Below are 16748 nucleotides of genomic sequence, written 5' to 3' on the forward strand. Positions count from 1 at the left end.
AAATTTGTGATTTATTACATAATTGGTGTAGCCATTGTATGTTTTTACTTGTCTATATCACAATATATAACATAGATTTAAGAAACCATTTTTTTCTTTCCGAAAATAGTAGGAAATTAAAAAAAATTACACGAGTACTTGTTAAAACAAAAAGGAAGAAAAGGAGAAAAGAAAAGAACATAAAGTGAGGATGAATGAGAGGACTAGATTGTAGGAGTAACATAGAAACTAAAATGGAAACTAATTGCCACATTTAACGCCTAACCATCCTTCAAATTTCCCTTTCTTTTCACTTTCTCCGCTTTAGTTTCTCTTAGTTTCTCTCCACTCTATTCCTAACCCAAAAAAATTAACTTACATTTTTTTTTTTGGTTTGTCTTCTCTAATATTCAAAGTTTTGCATGAATGATTATTTTATTAAAGGTTGTGATCACATTATTACCGTCTTCTTGATGAATCTCTTATTCGTCGTAATCAAAATAAGTTATTCGATCTTGTACATGTGAGAATTGTTGCTATTGAAAGATTGTAATAACAATAAAAGTTATTAATTCCTTCTTATTATTGTTTCAAAAAATTAAACATCTATTTAAGTTGTGGTTATGGACCAAACTTTATCAGAGTTAAATGGATCCGCTGTGATAGATTATCATGGCCGAGTTGTGGAGATAATTTGTCGACGAAATCATGGTAATCATGCTTTCTCCATATTTCAAGGTGCTAATCCTCTTGATTTTTCCTTCACCACTCTCCTCTTAGAAATGTCTTTAGTTCTTATATTAAGCCAATTAATGCGCTTCCTCTTGAAGCCTCTCAAACAACCTAAAGTCATCTCCGATATCCTTGTAAGTGTCCTCCTCTCTCTAAATAATTATTTTACTTTACATGATTATGATGAATAAAACATTATTAGAACTTTTTTAAAAGACTTGATTCTCTTACTTATATATATAAGTAAAAAATTTAATTTTGTAGTGTTCTCTTGAATACTTAGCAATATATATTTTATAATGTACTTTGTAAGATGATGGCAAGCTGTACGGAAAAAATATGTGATATTATGTCTGAATTTTTTTTTTTTTATTTTTTTTATTTTTTTTTATATACTACTCCCTCCATTTCTATATATTTGTTACGTTTTAACTTTTAACACTATTCATAAGATTAATTTATTCCAATTATATAAGACATAATATGGTTATATGAGTCTTATTTGATTCGTCTCAACAAGTATTTAATTGAATTAATATTCAATTATTAAAACTTTTACAAGTAGTGAAATATATTGATAGTCAAAAAATATAGCGACAAACGTGCAGAGTCAAAACATAACTAGTAAAAAGGACTAATGGATTAATATAAGTTTATAGGATGGAACATAAATCATATATAAGACTTGAGATCGAGTCAAGTCTCATTAATCACTACCATATTGATGAGATAAAATGATTTCAAGCAATCGATTTAAAAAGTTATTACAATTAAAGGTTGTAATGATTTAGGAGTATATGTAACACTAGTTGCTTATCTATTTTGATATTGTAAATACGGGCTAGCACTTTCCCATTGATTTCTACTAAGTGAGAACGCAAAGCCTTCCCTTATTAGCCTAATTATTAATGTACTTGTATTATGTAGTGAAAAAACTAAGTGATTTTTGATTTTTTATTTTCGTGTATATAGGCGGGCATAATCCTTGGACCGTCAGTGCTAGGTCACAATGAGAACTTTGCAAAGAATGTAATTCCAGAGAACTCACGTTACGTAATACAAAATATCGGGATCATAGGGTTCATGTTTTTCTTGTTTGTGACGGGGGTAAAAATGGACTTAGCTGTGATCTTTAAAGCAGGGAAGAAGCATTGGGTGATAGCATTATCCGGGTTGATAATCCCCCATATCATTGTATGGGTTGTAGCTATTTGCATCCGCGACTACATGGACCCTGAGCTTAGGAAATACTCTTCTATTGGAGGTATAGTTTCAGCTATAATCATCACAACATTCCCGGTTATATACTCAATTCTAAGGGATATGCAACTTTTAAGCTCAGAAATTGGACGTGTTGCCTTAACAACCGTGATCATAAGTGATGTCGTGGGGATAACTGTGATTATCGCGTTTGAAGCTGTTAAACAAGGAGAAGATAAAGGGATAAATGCATTGTATTATATATGTACGGTAGTTGGGATTAGTGGGTTAGTAATTGGTGGTATTCCACAAGTTATGCAATGGATTAATAGGCAAACTCCTGAAGGTAAACCTGTGGATCAAAAATATATTACTGCTACTTTGCTAGGAGTTTTTGTGATTGCCTTTACCACTGATTTTATTGGTGCTGCAATTGGAAATGGACCTCTTTGGCTTGGACTAGCCATACCCGATGGACCGCCCATTGGGGCTACCATTGTGCATAAGAGTGAGGTTATTATGAATGACATTCTTATGCCCTTTGCTTATGCAACTATTGGGCTTAAGACGGATATTTTTGTAATGAGTGAATGTTGGTCTTGCTTAACTCCTCTATTTGCTTTGGCTACTATGTCCATTGTGTCAAAGCTTGTTTCGGTTGTTATGGCAGCACGGTTTACTGACATGTCGTATAGAGATTCGCTTGCTATGGGCTTTATGCTTAGCCTCAGAGGACAAACAGAATTTCTTCTATATCTTCACTGGACGGACTTAAAGGTACGATTTTATAACAAAATCTTGTATGAGGCACACTAATGATAATTGATTTTTTAGATGACTTGCGATTTTTTAAGGATCATGTCTATATTCTTATAGAATGAATTACGGTCAAGTTACCTAATCTAAGGTTCTTTGGATAATATGTAGGCCTACAAATTGTAGTTTACAAATCAACTTAGAAGACAGTCATCAATTACAACTTAAGAACCAATAATGATTTCATTAGACATTATATTTTAAGTCAACTATATAAACAATATCATGGCACTCTTACTAATTTAAAAGTAAGAGTGCACAACCACCCCCCCCCCCCCTCCCCAACAATCGATGCTACTCCCTCAAATTTTAAGCTCATGAGTCACAAAGGCTAGTGTACTGTCAGTGTAGAATGCTAAAGGTAATATATTCAAATTTCGACCTAATATACCTACACTATTAGAAATAAAAAATGACAACTCATTTCAAATCAATACAATAATATTGGTGTTTGATCTATATACTTTAAATTTGGTCAATTTTTACTATTAGGTTAGTTCTCATCAATTTATCTTACATTAAACTTTAAATTTTTATATGCAGATCATAAAATCGCCATCTTTCTCATTGATGGTGATCTTAACAATCATAGTAACAGGCATATGCAGCCCTATAATTGACTTCCTTTATGATCCGACACGACCGTATATGATCAACAAGAAAAGAACCATACAACATACAGTGCAAGAGTCTGAACTTCGAATTCTAGCATGCATTTATGACCAAGAAAGTGTGGCTAGCCTATTTAGTCTCTTAGACTTTGCTAATCCAACTTCGAGCAACTCATTTACGGTATTTGCTCTCTACCTTGTCGAACTACTTGGGCGAGCAGCCCCAGTGTTTATCGACCACGCAAAGCAAAACGAAGATTATTGGGATACCAACAATGAGGCTATCCACAATGCCATCAAGCTCTACGAAGAGGCTCGGACAGACTGCGTTTCCATGAATTTTTTTACAAGTATTACCCCTCAACGAACCATGTACCAAGATATATGTGAGATTGCCTTGTTGAACAAGGTAGGGTTTATAATTTTACCTTTTCACAAAAAATGTATTGAAGATGGGAATGATTTTTCAACTGCCATACTTAGGCCGGGTGTACAGTCTGCTAATGCTAACACGTTATCACATGCACCATGCTCCGTTGGAATCTTAGCATGCAAGAATGCCGCTGCATGGGGCTCACTCCCAACTCGATCAAGCAACTGCATACGTCGTCAATTTGCCATGTTATTCCTTGGTGGACCTGATGCACGTGAGGCCCTCTCATTGGCGGATCGTATGGTGGAACATCCCGACGTGTCGTTGGTTGTGGTTCGATTCTTGGCAAGTGAGTATAAAGGGGATGATGAGTCCGAGAGGAAGTTGGATGATGGGATGGTAACTTGGTTTTGGGTCAAAAATGAGAGGAATGACAAAGTAGTGTACAAGGAAGTTGTTGTGAACAATGGTTTTGAAACTGTTTCGGCGGTACAATCGTTGAATGATAGCGTTCCAATAGATCTTTGGATTACCGGAAGGAAAAATGGAATTAATCCAACTTTGTTGGAAGGATTATCTGAATGGACTGATAATCCTGAATTAGGATTAGTAGGTGATTTTTTAGTATCTATCGATTTTAATACATCCGGATCCGTGTTAGTAGTGCAACAACAAGTGTTAAGAGATCAACGAGCTAGCCCTTGGGCTTGTTATTAGATTAGATTTTATGTTAGTTTAATTTTAATGGTTTAATTTTTCTTTATATATAAACATGTTAGACTTAATTTTTATTCATTATTTTTTAATTTTTTTTTTTTTTTTTTTTTTTTTAGAGTTGACTACCCCTCAAATGCAATATCAAAGATCATTTGTACATAATGTTTGATTCAATTTTAATGATTTAAAAATCAATTAAATTGGCAATAAATAGCAATTAAATGTATATTCGTTTTGACTATTTAATTTAATTAACCCAATTTATATTTTAACCTGATTCGATCCGATTAAAAAAAAAAAAAAAAAAAAAAAAAAAAAACTCAATTTATATTTTAACTTGTATGGACACAATAATTTAGCACGACACAATTTTAAAGTAGATCGATCTAACCAAACCTTACCCGAACCCAACCTAAATTCTCAAATTAACCCTTCTAAACCCATTAACATAACCTCATAGGGGCCTTGATTCACCAGACTAGAACGAAGTTCCTGAAATCAATTCCAAAATATTCCGGCGATGGACGATGAAATCTCCGGCGCAGTCCGACGAACGTCGACAAGGTCTCGAAAAGTCGCCACAAAAATGGCGGCTGCTCTTGCTAGCTCCGATAATCGAACTCAGGTCTTTCTTTTCTCTCTTTCTCTCTCTCTTCGGCGGAAGAGGAGGAAATCACTTCTATAATGATGAATTTCGTTGTTTTGTAGGCGGCATTAGCTAGGCTTGATGCTCTGGAAAACGATAATGGCGGAGTTGAAACAGTCGAAATCAACGACGACGATGAAGCTTCTCTTGATGACGACGAAGAAGGTAGGTTGTTTTATTAATCTGCTGATTAAATTATTTCAAAAATTCTCTTGTTGCTTGATTTTTCAGTGCTATTGCTAGTGATTTCGTCAATTTAGTGCGACATTAGGTTTATTTTAGTAGAGTTGAATGAATTTGTGAGATTTTAGGTTGAATTGGAGTTGCAAAGTACTGAGAAATTGAATTTTGTTGTTCTTAATTTTTGTTAAAATCAGAATAGATGATGATATTACCAGTTGATAATTTATATATCTGAAATAATTTGGAAATTGAGATAGTGTATGTATTTGCAGCATATATACAGAAGAAGCAATCTATGAGTATGAAGCGGAAAACTCGTCAAGGAAAAGCGAGAGAAATTGCAAGGAAAAATCCTAGAACGTTTTTGGAGCTAGTTAATGAGGTGAGAAAATAGAAAAATTGTTAAATCTTTGGACATGATTCTTATCTTTAAACTTGATTTAGTTGCTACTTTCTGCGATTGTTCTTAGCAAAACCCTTTGTCTTTGATTGTGGAAACAGGCAAACTTGGATGCCTTGCCCCCTCATGTACCGAATTATTTGAGGGCAGCCGTTGGACCTCCAAGCATAACCTCTCGGCGTAATTTCTGCACGGTTTGTGGGTTTAATGCCAATTATACTTGTGTTAGGTGTGGCGTGCGTTTTTGCTGTATCCGTTGCCAGAAAATACATAATGATACTCGTTGTTTGAAGTTTGTTGCTTGATTAACTAAGATGCTTTGCTGTGCATAATATTGTAAGTCTTTACTCTTTAGGTTAAGTGCTGCAATGTATTATTGTTGAAGCTTACTGTTATGTTGAAATGAAGTATCTTCAGTTATTTGATTTATTAAGAATTTTGAGTTTGCCTATTGATTTCAACATGATTCACGGTTTTTTGATGTGTGTGTGTGTGTGTGTGTGTGTGTGTGTGTGTGTGTGAGAGAGAGAGAGAGAGAGAGAGAGAGAGAGAGAGAGAGAGAGAGAGAGAGAGAGAGAGAGAAAGAGAAAGAAGAATATTTATTGGCAAAACTTGTTGCCACTGCAATACTTTAATATGAACAGCTTGTTTACATTACAATAATAACCACACAAATAAGATCATCTAGCGAATGGACTTGCTCTGTACCTTGTTCCATAGCCTTGAATTGAAAAAAAAAAGTGACGATACTGAAAATGAGTGCTTAAAATTTGGATGAAAAATGTCTTGTCTCGTAGGCTTGTGACTTGGGCAACCCTATCCCTTCCTGAAAAGTTGACTCCTGTAAATTAACATTGGGGAAGTTGTGGTGGAGGAGGCTCTACGGAATTTAGTTTACCAACACCATTCTCAACCAAGAAGGCCATAGCCAAGCCCCAACCAATATGAACATCAAGGTGACAATGCATTAGCCAAACCCCTGTTTGAACAGTAGAAAAGGAAGAAAAATATTAGCATCGCTGACTGGTAAGGGTATTATGCAAATTAATGATGAAACGATAAGAGAATTTTACAAAAAATAACTAAGTTGCTTCTTTGTTACCTGGGTTATCAGCCACAAATCGGATGGCAACCCATCCACCAGGTGTGGTTCCAATTGTGTTCCTTTCTGGTGGGTCAACCAGATTGAATCTGGCAGGATCTGTTCTTGGATTGAAGTTACCTTTGCCGCTGCCAACAACGAAGAAATGGTATCCATGGAGATGCATTGGATGGTCCTCAATTGTGACAATATTCGTATTCTGCAAAATGATTTGTACATGAGAACCATACTTCAACTTGTATAGTTTAGTCCCTCGTGCAGGTGTCCACAGCCCTCGGCTTACGTTGCCTGTGTAATCAAATTGCAATGGAGGTACTGGAGGAAAGTCTGTTGTGAAGACACCTGGAGTATTTTGGTACAAAGCCTGCATTATGGAATTCCTTTTTGGGAAAACGAAGGATACGTTATTCATGCTAGCAGTAAACCTGGTGTTGTTGGGGCCTTGACAACGGAAACTTGGACCTGAACAGTTTATCAGCCCAAGGTTGATTGTGAAAAATAGATTCTCATGAATCTCAATTGGGACCCGCCCCTTGGAAAGACTCCTAAATTGAGCTTTAAATGCATTTGCGGTATTAGTATCGTTCCAGGCTGGTAGTTGTGGAAGAATTGGTCTCATAGGGCTTCCTGTTTTGGATTTGCAAGCAGCAGACTTGTATTCAAGAATTGCAGTTGTGGTGGTGTTGTCATAGGCTACATTAGGAGCACTGGAGTAGGCTGTAGCTGCCATGTAGTAGCGGCCTGGTGGTTGGTTAGCAGTGACTAGGACATTGGTTGTTTGTCCTGGTCCTATCATCACAACATTGGTGGTGAAGGGCTTGGTGTAAATTGCATCCGCCTCAACAACTGTCATTTGGTGGTTGGCAATTGAAAAAAAGAGTTGTTGATTGAGTGCAGCATTGATGATTCGGAGAAGAATCGTCTCACCAGCTTCGACAGGAAATATGGTTGTATCTGCACAAAGTTGAAGCAGTGATTATACTATTCTCTATTGGAGGTAAAATTTGTTTCATCAGTTGTACATCACCTTTTCTGATAATGTGTTATAGTTCATGTATCATATTTGGTGGTTACTTCTAATAATGCCTAGTTTGATGCTAAGTTGGACCTTTTATGCAGACTTTTTTCAGGGCTTAAATGCTCTGTTTCATTATAACTTTCTGCTGAGTTAAGCGATTTAAGTCAGATAGCCCGAATCTATTTGCGTTATTATGTATTTTTATTTGTTTCCACACTCCTTAATATTGTACATAATATTAGCCATGATTTCCATGTAAATGGAGCATAACAGCAGATATGAGGATTAATGCTTAAATCAAAACCTTTGCTGGAGCATGGATATAGATCACCAGGTTGACCGTTGATTGTATATGCATCTGACACATTTGCAGCTGCTCCTGTTATTGTTGCTTGTCGAAGAACATGCATTGGGTCTCTGTTCCACCATTCTCCTGTAAATTACCAATTTTAGAGTCATCTTCATCATGGCTATATTATTTAAAGTGGTTGTTCACTTTGCTTTACCTAGAATAAGAGGATATTCTCTTTTGGGTTTTGGGTAGGGATATGAAGATCCCTGTTTGGGGTATATGATTAGAGCTCCATATACAGTAGCTCTTAGCCATTTGCTGTGAGCATGCCACCATAGTGTTCCCTCTTGGTTCTCAATGGTGAACCGGTACGTGTAGGTTACTCCAGGTTTCATTGGGCATTGTGTTACATACTCGGGTCCATCTGCCCATGGGTTTCTCATTTGGCGGATTCCATGCCTGTGTGAAATTTTGAGAACATGTCAAGTAACTTAAGAGTTATGGTCGAGTGACCTGTCTCTAGAAAGTATTTTGGGGATAGCTTGTGTGTACTTAATTACTTACCAATGGAGACTGATATCATATTTGCCAGCATTCGTTACTTTGATGATTAGGGTGTCTCCATTGTGTACCTCCAGGGTTGGCCCTGGAAACTGACCATTTACAGTCATAACATGCTGGGTTTGGCAAAGCCTGTTCACCGGCGTTGGTTGAATCTGTGATATTTATTGTTAAAGAAGTCACCAGAAAGAAAAGTTGATGGACTGCATTTTCATGCATGAAAATTTTACTTCTTGCAAGACTAGAGGGAAGGAACTTACTACAAACTCATGATGGTGGACCGCTGCATTTGCTAAACAAGCTGTAAACGTGAAAATGAAGGTTAGTTTGAGGAAAAGGCTACAATGTGTGCTGTGCAACTCCATCTTACTGCACTTCTTTTGCTCGTTCCTTAGAATGAAGCTTTTGATGGTTGTGTGTTGTGACTACAGGGTGGAGAGGTCTCAAGTATATATACGTACGAGAGTGAAATGGAATAGTGACCTAATACCATAACAAACATAGTTTATACTAAGTTGTATTTGTGGATTAGGTGTCTAATCAAGTACTGTGTCTAACAGTAGAGAGAATTTGGTGCACCCACTTACCTTGTCAAATTATTTTATAATTGATAATTATGTGCTTAACCCCTCTAGTCTCAACCCTCAAGTGTAAAGAAATACAGTAGTTATACACTAAATTGGCCATGTCCTCAAAATTGAAGGAAAAAAAAAGAGGGGCAAATGAGCTTTTCTCTTTTTGATCTTTAGTTGTTCTAATTTTGGTGATTTTGTAGTAAATCCTTCTCATCTATTATTAATGAAATCCTTTTCTTCTTGTTAAATGATTACAGTCAGGTTATAATAATTTATGTTCAGCTGAATTGTAAATATATGATGTTATTGTCATTCAATTCTTAATTTCTTATGAGTGATTTAGGTACTTCTCATTTTCACTTAGGCTGTGTATGTTTGGAAGATTATTTATTTTCCCCGAAAAATAGTGGTGATAATTTTTTTGGGCCGAATATATTTTACCTTATGAATATCACATTTTCCATCTTATTTCTTCTCTCCCATCGATCCCGCTATTTCTCTCTATTTATTTTTCCGGCAAAAATTGAAATATTGTTCCGATGAGGAACGAAATATAAATGGATTTTGAAATCTAATTTCAATTGAATTTCAGCTTAGTACGTACCATATTTGTAAGAAGAGTTTCCTGTCAAACTAAAAATTGTCTTAGTACCATGACTTTGACTTTCCTCTTGTTGTTCAGGTTTAATTTGTTTTTCATGAATAAAAGAATAAGCTTCTGGAGTATATCTTAGGGTCATAGGGTCATATAGATTAGGGAAGCTAAATTGGCTTTCTTCACATAATGTCAATTATTTCTTGTTTGTTTTTTTATAAATTTATTATTATGTTAAAGAAAGTCGGCTTTAACTTTGTACTCACTATGATTGTATCAAAAATTAATTATTGGTTGTGTATTGATTATATTTATTTATTTTTTGTTAATTTGTATTGTTTATGTTTACATCGTACAACTGCTTAAGACATTGATACGACCAATGCCAATCATGGTATATTTGAAACCATCAGTTGAGTAGAGTTTTGTTGGTAGAAGGTTCAACGGCTCAACCCAACCCACTAAATGTTGCCAAAAAAATCCAACCTAAGCAAATTGTGCCTATTGGTCTAGCCAAATAAACAAATGAGCTCTCTTGGTAGAATCTTGCCATTGTTGTTACTTCTTAACCCATGACACGGGATTATGTACATTTGTTTGGTAGGCGGTAATAAGTAATGGTAATGAGTTTATATTCATTTTGCCAAAGAAAGTTCTATGATAATAACCATGTACTCCATACATCCTTAATTATGAGAGAATTTAGACAATGTGACAACTAAGGCCCTGTTCTTTTGAGCTTCTGGGCAGAGCAGAGCAGGGGTCAGCAGAGCAGAGCAGATTAAATTTCAGCAGAGTAGAGCAAAGCAGATTTCAGGATAGCAGAGCAGAGCAGAGCCGAGCAGAGCAGATTTCAACATTATTATTAATACTATTATTATTATTATTAATTATTATTATTATTATTACTACTACTACTACTATTATTACTATTATTACTATTATTATTATTATTATTACTATTATTAATAATGTTATTATTATTAATGTTGTTATTATTATTATTACTACTATTATTATTAATACTATTATTAATGTTATTATTATTAATGTTGTTGTTATTATTATTATTATTATTATTACTATTACTATTACTAAGTGCATATACCATTGATTTAGGTGAGTGAAAATATAAATATATGTATATCATATTTAACATATATTAATAGTAGAAAGATAAAAGACAACGGTTTACTTATATTTATTTCACAAAAAATTTAAAATAAAATGATTTAATGAGTAATAATGATTTTACTTATAAATTTGTCTTAATCATATATTTTATACCCTAAATATAATAATGATATACAAAGTACTACGTGAAAACAACCTCTTTTTTTAATTCTTAAATTGTGTGGAAAGATTTGAAAAATAATTCAACTCAATGAACTAACAATCAATACCCACATACATATAATGTTTCTACACATTGTGATTCTAATATCAAATGTTTATAAAAGAAGTTGTTATTAATTGTTATTATTATTATTTATTTTTTTTGAAAGAGTTGTTATAATTATTAGAAATTATTAATTAATAATATTATTAAATATTAATTCTTAATAGTTTGAATTATTAAATATTAATAATGATAACTATTATTATTAATTATTATTATGATTATGATTAATAAATATTAATTATCATTAATATTAATAATTATTAAAATTATTTTATTAATAATTATTATAATTATTCAAAATAATAAATTATTATCATCAATACAATATTAATTATTATTATTATTGAATATTAATTATTATTATTATTAATTATTATTTGAAAATAGAGCAGAGCAGATTTCTTTTGAGAAGAGCAGAGTAGAGCAGGGCTCAGCAGAGCAGAGCAGAGCAAAGCAAAGCAGAGCAGCTCTAAAGAACGGGGCCTAATTCTAGTTTAAGTTATTGTACGTGGTGACTTCATATTTTGTACGTAACATCAATCCGTTAGCCTTTGTTACAACTTTTTTACCTATTTACCTAAAAAATAACAATTCCTTCTTTGTCTCTGAGTAATGATTGCTGTTAAATTTATATGTTTGTTTTGTTATGCTTTAGAAGTTGACTTCAATTTCTGTTAGCAGGTTTAGATTTGCCTGCTGCTCTAAGAATTCCAACATACAAGTATGAAGTGGGATTGGTTTGTTGAACAACGCGAACTTGTACTGGCCAGGTTCCTGAACAACTCCAACACCAACTATGCTAGTTTAAGTGTACTTTTATCTACTCTCCTAGTGAGGATGAGAGATGTTCATTGTTCTGCTTACGTCCGAATTTACTTAATTAGCCCAGTACAACTTGTTTTGAAAGCTATAATATGTAAGCTGAACGGAGGCCTTAATTCATACATTTCGTATGTGCTAAAAAAAATTGATGAGTGAAGATTGTTGATATAAGATGGGTTGTAGTATTCTATAGTCCTAGCTTTCCTGGCCGGGTCACCTTCGTTACCTAATGGCTAACTGAACCATAGATGACTCTTGTGAGGTTAGACCTTGGATCGTGTTCGTGATGTCCTATCTGAGAATTGAAGGAAGTTTCATACATAGTACTTGCTGTCATATAGTTCCATAAATTCTCTGCATTAGACCATCAATGATTCAATGACATCAGGACTCAAAGTTTAACCATAGATAGTCATTTAAAGCTCTCATCATTGCTAAATGTAATTTAGATTGAATTTCACACATAAACCTTATGATTTATTTACAGATTTAGCCAATGTATTTCGCTTATCATGAAATTACCATGGTGACTGTTTGTACTTGGCTTTATAATTGTATTTATTAGCTGTTTATTATCAATGCTATAAGTTTTTAACTTTTAAGCTTCTATTACACCTTTGTTGTTCACTCAATCACTCTCCTTCATTTAGAAACTAAATAATAGGGATTTTGCAGTGTTCTACGAATAAATTTTTGGTGATGTGAAGTGTTAGTTAAAAGTTTCTCAAAAGAATTTTGCCAAATTTTAACATGATAGGGTGATTTTAGTTTGGAGAAGGTGGTTATTGATCAATGAAAATGATAAAGAAAGGCACATGTTTTGCGATTTCAAAAATGGAAACTAAAATGTATTGATTCATAGACAAAAACAATATAGATTGATTCTGTACCACAGCCAGGTACATGCAATGGAAATGAAATACTATGCAATATGGTATACATTATTTTGTGACAAAAAAATAATAAAGACTGTCCCTTGAATTTGTGACTTAGACATCATTTTCCTAGACATTAAGCTGTATTAAATGTAAACCCAATACTTTTTCTTTTACTCAGCACTGTGGAAGATCTAATGGAGGGGGTTCCAAGGTTTGCAGTTCACCAACACCGTTCTCGACCAAGAAGGCCATAGCCAAACCCCACCCAATATGAACATCAAGGTGACAGTGCATTAGCCAAACCCCTGCATGAACAACAATAGAGAAGAAAAACAAAGATTAGCATTACCATCATCATAACTAGTATGAAAAAGAAGTGTACTGTAAGAGATTTAGGAAATCACCTGGATTATCGGCTACAAATCGAATAGCAACCCATCCACCAGGTGTAGTTCCAACTGTATTCCTAAATGGTGGATCAACCAGATTGAATCTGGCAGGATCTGTTTTCGGATTGAAGTTACCCTGACCCGAACCAACAACATAGAAATGGTAACCATGAAGATGCATAGGATGATCTTCAACTGTGACAATATTAGTGTTCTGTAAGATGATTTGTACATGAGATCCAAATTTCAGCCTGTATAGTTTTGTCCCTGAAACAGGCGTCCATAACCCGCGGCTTACATTTCCAGTGTAATCGAATTGCACTGGAGGCACCGGAGGGAAGTCTGTTGTGAAGACACCAGGGGTGTTCTGATACATGGCTTGCAGTATAGAATTTCTCGTTGGCAGTGAGAACGATACGTTGTTCATACTGGCAGTGAACCTAGTATTGTTAGGTGCTTGGCAACGGAAACTTGGGCGTGAGCAGTTGATTTGTCCGAGGTTGATTGTAAAAAATAGGTTCTCATCAATGCTAGTTGGGACTTCCCCTCTGGAGAGGCTCCTAAATCGCGCTGTGAATGCTTTGGCAGTGTTTGTGTCATTCCATACTGGTAGCTGTGGGAGGACTGGCCTCGAAGAACCTCCTCTTTGGTATTCGAGGATTGCAGTTGTGGTGGTGTTGTCATAGGCTACATTAGGAGCACTGGCATAGGCTGTAGCTGCCATGTAATAGCGGCCTGGTGGTTGGTTAGCCGTGACTAGGACATTGGTTGTTTGTCCTGGCCCTATCATCACAACATTGGTGGTGAAGGGCTTGGTGTAAACTGCATCCGCCTCAACAACTGTCATTTGGTGGTTGGCAATTGAAAAAAAGAGTTGTTGATTGAGTGCAGCGTTGATGATCCGGAGAAGAAATGTTTCACCAGCTCTAACAGGGAATATTGTTGTATCTGCATCATAATCGAAGCTGTCATCAGTAAAAAAAAATTATGATCCTATGTCCTATCCAGTAAGATCACTTAAACTGTAAGTAATCAACCTGTTTCTGACAAGGGAAGATCGTCGTACCTTGACTAGAGCAGCGGTAGAGATCACCAGGTTGACCATTGATAGTGTATGCATCAGACACATTTGGAGCAGCTCCTGTAACCATAGACTGTTGAAGGACTTGCATTGGATCTCTGTTCCACCATTCCCCTGTCAAACTCGAAAATTTTAGTCCCTTGTAACTCAACGTTTTTATGTTACAAATTAAATGTGCATATAAGTTTAGGGGATTTGTCTTACCTAAAAGTACAGGAAATTCCTTTGCTGGCTTTCGGAAGGGATATGAAGATCCTAGCTTCGGGTATATCACTAGAGCTCCATACACAGTGGCTCGAAGCCATTTGCTATGAGCGTGCCACCATAACGTTCCCTCTTGGTCTTCGATGGTGAATCTGTATGTGTAGGTTCCTCCTGGCCTAATAGGACATTGTGTTACAAATTCTGGCCCGTCTGCCCATGGTGATCTCATTTGACGTACTCCATGCCTAAACGAAACATTTCTAACATGTTATATTATCGGTATCAACAAGCTTAACATATCCTACATCTATAGGTTCTTAGAGAGAGTTTACCAGTGAAGGGTGATGTTGTATTTGCCTTTATTAGTAGCTTTGATGATTAGGGTGTCTCCGTTTCGTACCTCCAGGGTTGGCCCCGGAAACTGACCATTTACGGTCATAATGACTTGGTTGTTGCACAGCCTCTTCTCTGGCTTCGGTTGAATCTGTTTTTATCATACAAAATAGTTGGTTAATGAACAACAATTCATGCATGAAAATTCTTTAAAAAATAAATAAATAAATAAAATCATGCACGAAAATAAATCATACAACTAAGTTACTTGGGAGACTTATAGAGTAGATATACATACAACAAAGTTATGATAATGTATCTTCGCGCTTGCTAAGTCAACCGCGAATGCCAAAAATACAAACAATCCCATGAAGAGGCCACATTTTGTGCTACTCAACTTCATCATGCTTCTTTCACTCTATCCTTTGCTAGAGTGAATGAAGTTGTAATAAAGTTGTGTGAGTAGTATGAAGAAAAGTGTTGGATATATATACACACGTACATAAACATACGATGGTACGAAGTCATAACCTAATACTATAATTTAAAGTTAAACATGAAAAATGACATGGAATATAATGTAAGAGTTTAATTTTATTAATATGTATATTAGGTCCAAATCAAGTACCTAGTCCAACCATAACGAAGATTTGGTGCACCAATTATCCCTGACTATATTAAAGATGGAATATATGTGCGTAAGTAGAGGTAGGTCCAAGTTTACAGAAAGATTAGTGTAAAATTGACTTCTAATTATCTTAATTTTATTTATTTATTTTTACCTCAATCTTTGAATTGTTCTGGTAATGGTAATTTCTCCTTTGACCAAGTGTTGCGATCCAAGTTTTTTTAGAAATAAATTAATTAAGCAAATTGAAAAATATGTACAGATTGATCAAATGAGGTAAAGGTCATTGTAAAAAATTCAAAGGCTTAGCCTTTTCATATTCTTTTGTTCATATTGACTTGTTCCCACATTATCCGTTGCCGTGAGAGACGACTTTAAAGTAGTCTTCTTGTTTCTGCATGAGTACGTATAGAAAGATCAGCTACAAAAATTGAACTTTTCAATACAGAGTATTAGGGTTGTGAATATAGAGGCTACACAAAAATCATGCTTAACAAGATTCGAGTCATTTTAATTTAGAATCTAGTCAGGTGATGAGTTATTTAGCTTGTTTGATTCAGTACAAATATATTATTTATGGTCAATTAATTAATAGTTGTATGAAAAAAATTAACCATTATCAAGCATAGGGTTATATCTAGGGTTGAATACTCGAGTTACTCTGTATATGCAAGCTATTGTACGTCAAGTAATTTATTGTAAGATAATTAACCAATCTCACACATGGGCTTTCTTAGTTCATTACACACAGCACTAATCATGTGTATGTATATGCCTAATGTCGTTCATGGTGAAGACATAATAACTATACGATAAGGGATACTTAACTAAGTAAGATTCTAGTATTAGAATTATTCATTGATAAGTATGTACTTTCATCAATGTACATCAAGTCAATTGAGCTACGTACAAGTAAGACTATCTTTTTGTAACCATTGACATACCTCGAGAGTGGAGGCTAGCACAAGGTACATAGGGTGTTTAATGAACACTCTATCTCAATTTTGACTGATTTAAAATCACTAATGACTTATCTATGGTAAAAATAAAAATTTGTTTGCCTAACCTCACCAATCACTAAAGAGTATCTAACCTAATAAGCAGATCATGCTTATTATGTTGACATATAAACTGATTTATTTACATGAAACTGATTGTATTTGGTTTATCTTTACACTTGTTAAGTTGACCTCACTTTACTTGATCTTAAT

General features: G+C 34.8%; 3 protein-coding genes and 1 pseudogene across 3 annotated transcripts; 2 read left to right on the forward strand and 2 right to left on the reverse strand.

The window, feature by feature from the left end:
• Window positions 1-602: 602 nt before the first annotated feature.
• LOC145572757 (cation/H(+) antiporter 24 pseudogene) lies at window positions 603-4712 on the forward strand (annotated as a pseudogene).
• A 182-nt stretch (window positions 4713-4894) lies between these two features.
• Window positions 4895-6077, forward strand: LOC145569985 (SWR1 complex subunit 6-like). The gene is made up of 4 exons (XM_081628959.1): window positions 4895-5053; window positions 5137-5239; window positions 5530-5639; window positions 5759-6077. Exons 1-4 carry the CDS (start codon window positions 4949-4951, stop codon window positions 5960-5962), a joined length of 522 nt encoding a protein of 173 aa, XP_081485085.1. The 5' UTR covers window positions 4895-4948; the 3' UTR covers window positions 5963-6077.
• A 428-nt stretch (window positions 6078-6505) lies between these two features.
• Window positions 6506-8512, reverse strand: LOC145569986 (laccase-3-like). The gene is made up of 4 exons (XM_081628960.1): window positions 8284-8512; window positions 8082-8210; window positions 6760-7713; window positions 6506-6636 (listed from the first exon to the last, which is right to left on the reverse strand). The coding sequence occupies exons 1-4, from the start codon at window positions 8510-8512 to the stop codon at window positions 6506-6508; spliced, it is 1443 nt and encodes a 480-aa protein (XP_081485086.1).
• Window positions 8513-13071: 4559 nt separating this feature from the next.
• LOC145571534 (laccase-3-like) lies at window positions 13072-15312 on the reverse strand. The gene is made up of 6 exons (XM_081630570.1): window positions 15208-15312; window positions 14909-15060; window positions 14577-14821; window positions 14358-14486; window positions 13307-14239; window positions 13072-13207 (listed from the first exon to the last, which is right to left on the reverse strand). The coding sequence occupies exons 1-6, from the start codon at window positions 15310-15312 to the stop codon at window positions 13077-13079; spliced, it is 1695 nt and encodes a 564-aa protein (XP_081486696.1). The 3' UTR covers window positions 13072-13076.
• Between the last annotated feature and the right edge of the window lie 1436 nt (window positions 15313-16748).

The sequence above is a fragment of the Chenopodium album genome, chromosome 12 (genome assembly GCF_948465745.1).
Source record: "Chenopodium album chromosome 12, dcCheAlbu1.1, whole genome shotgun sequence".
NCBI classification, from domain to species: Eukaryota; Viridiplantae; Streptophyta; class Magnoliopsida; order Caryophyllales; family Amaranthaceae; genus Chenopodium; species Chenopodium album.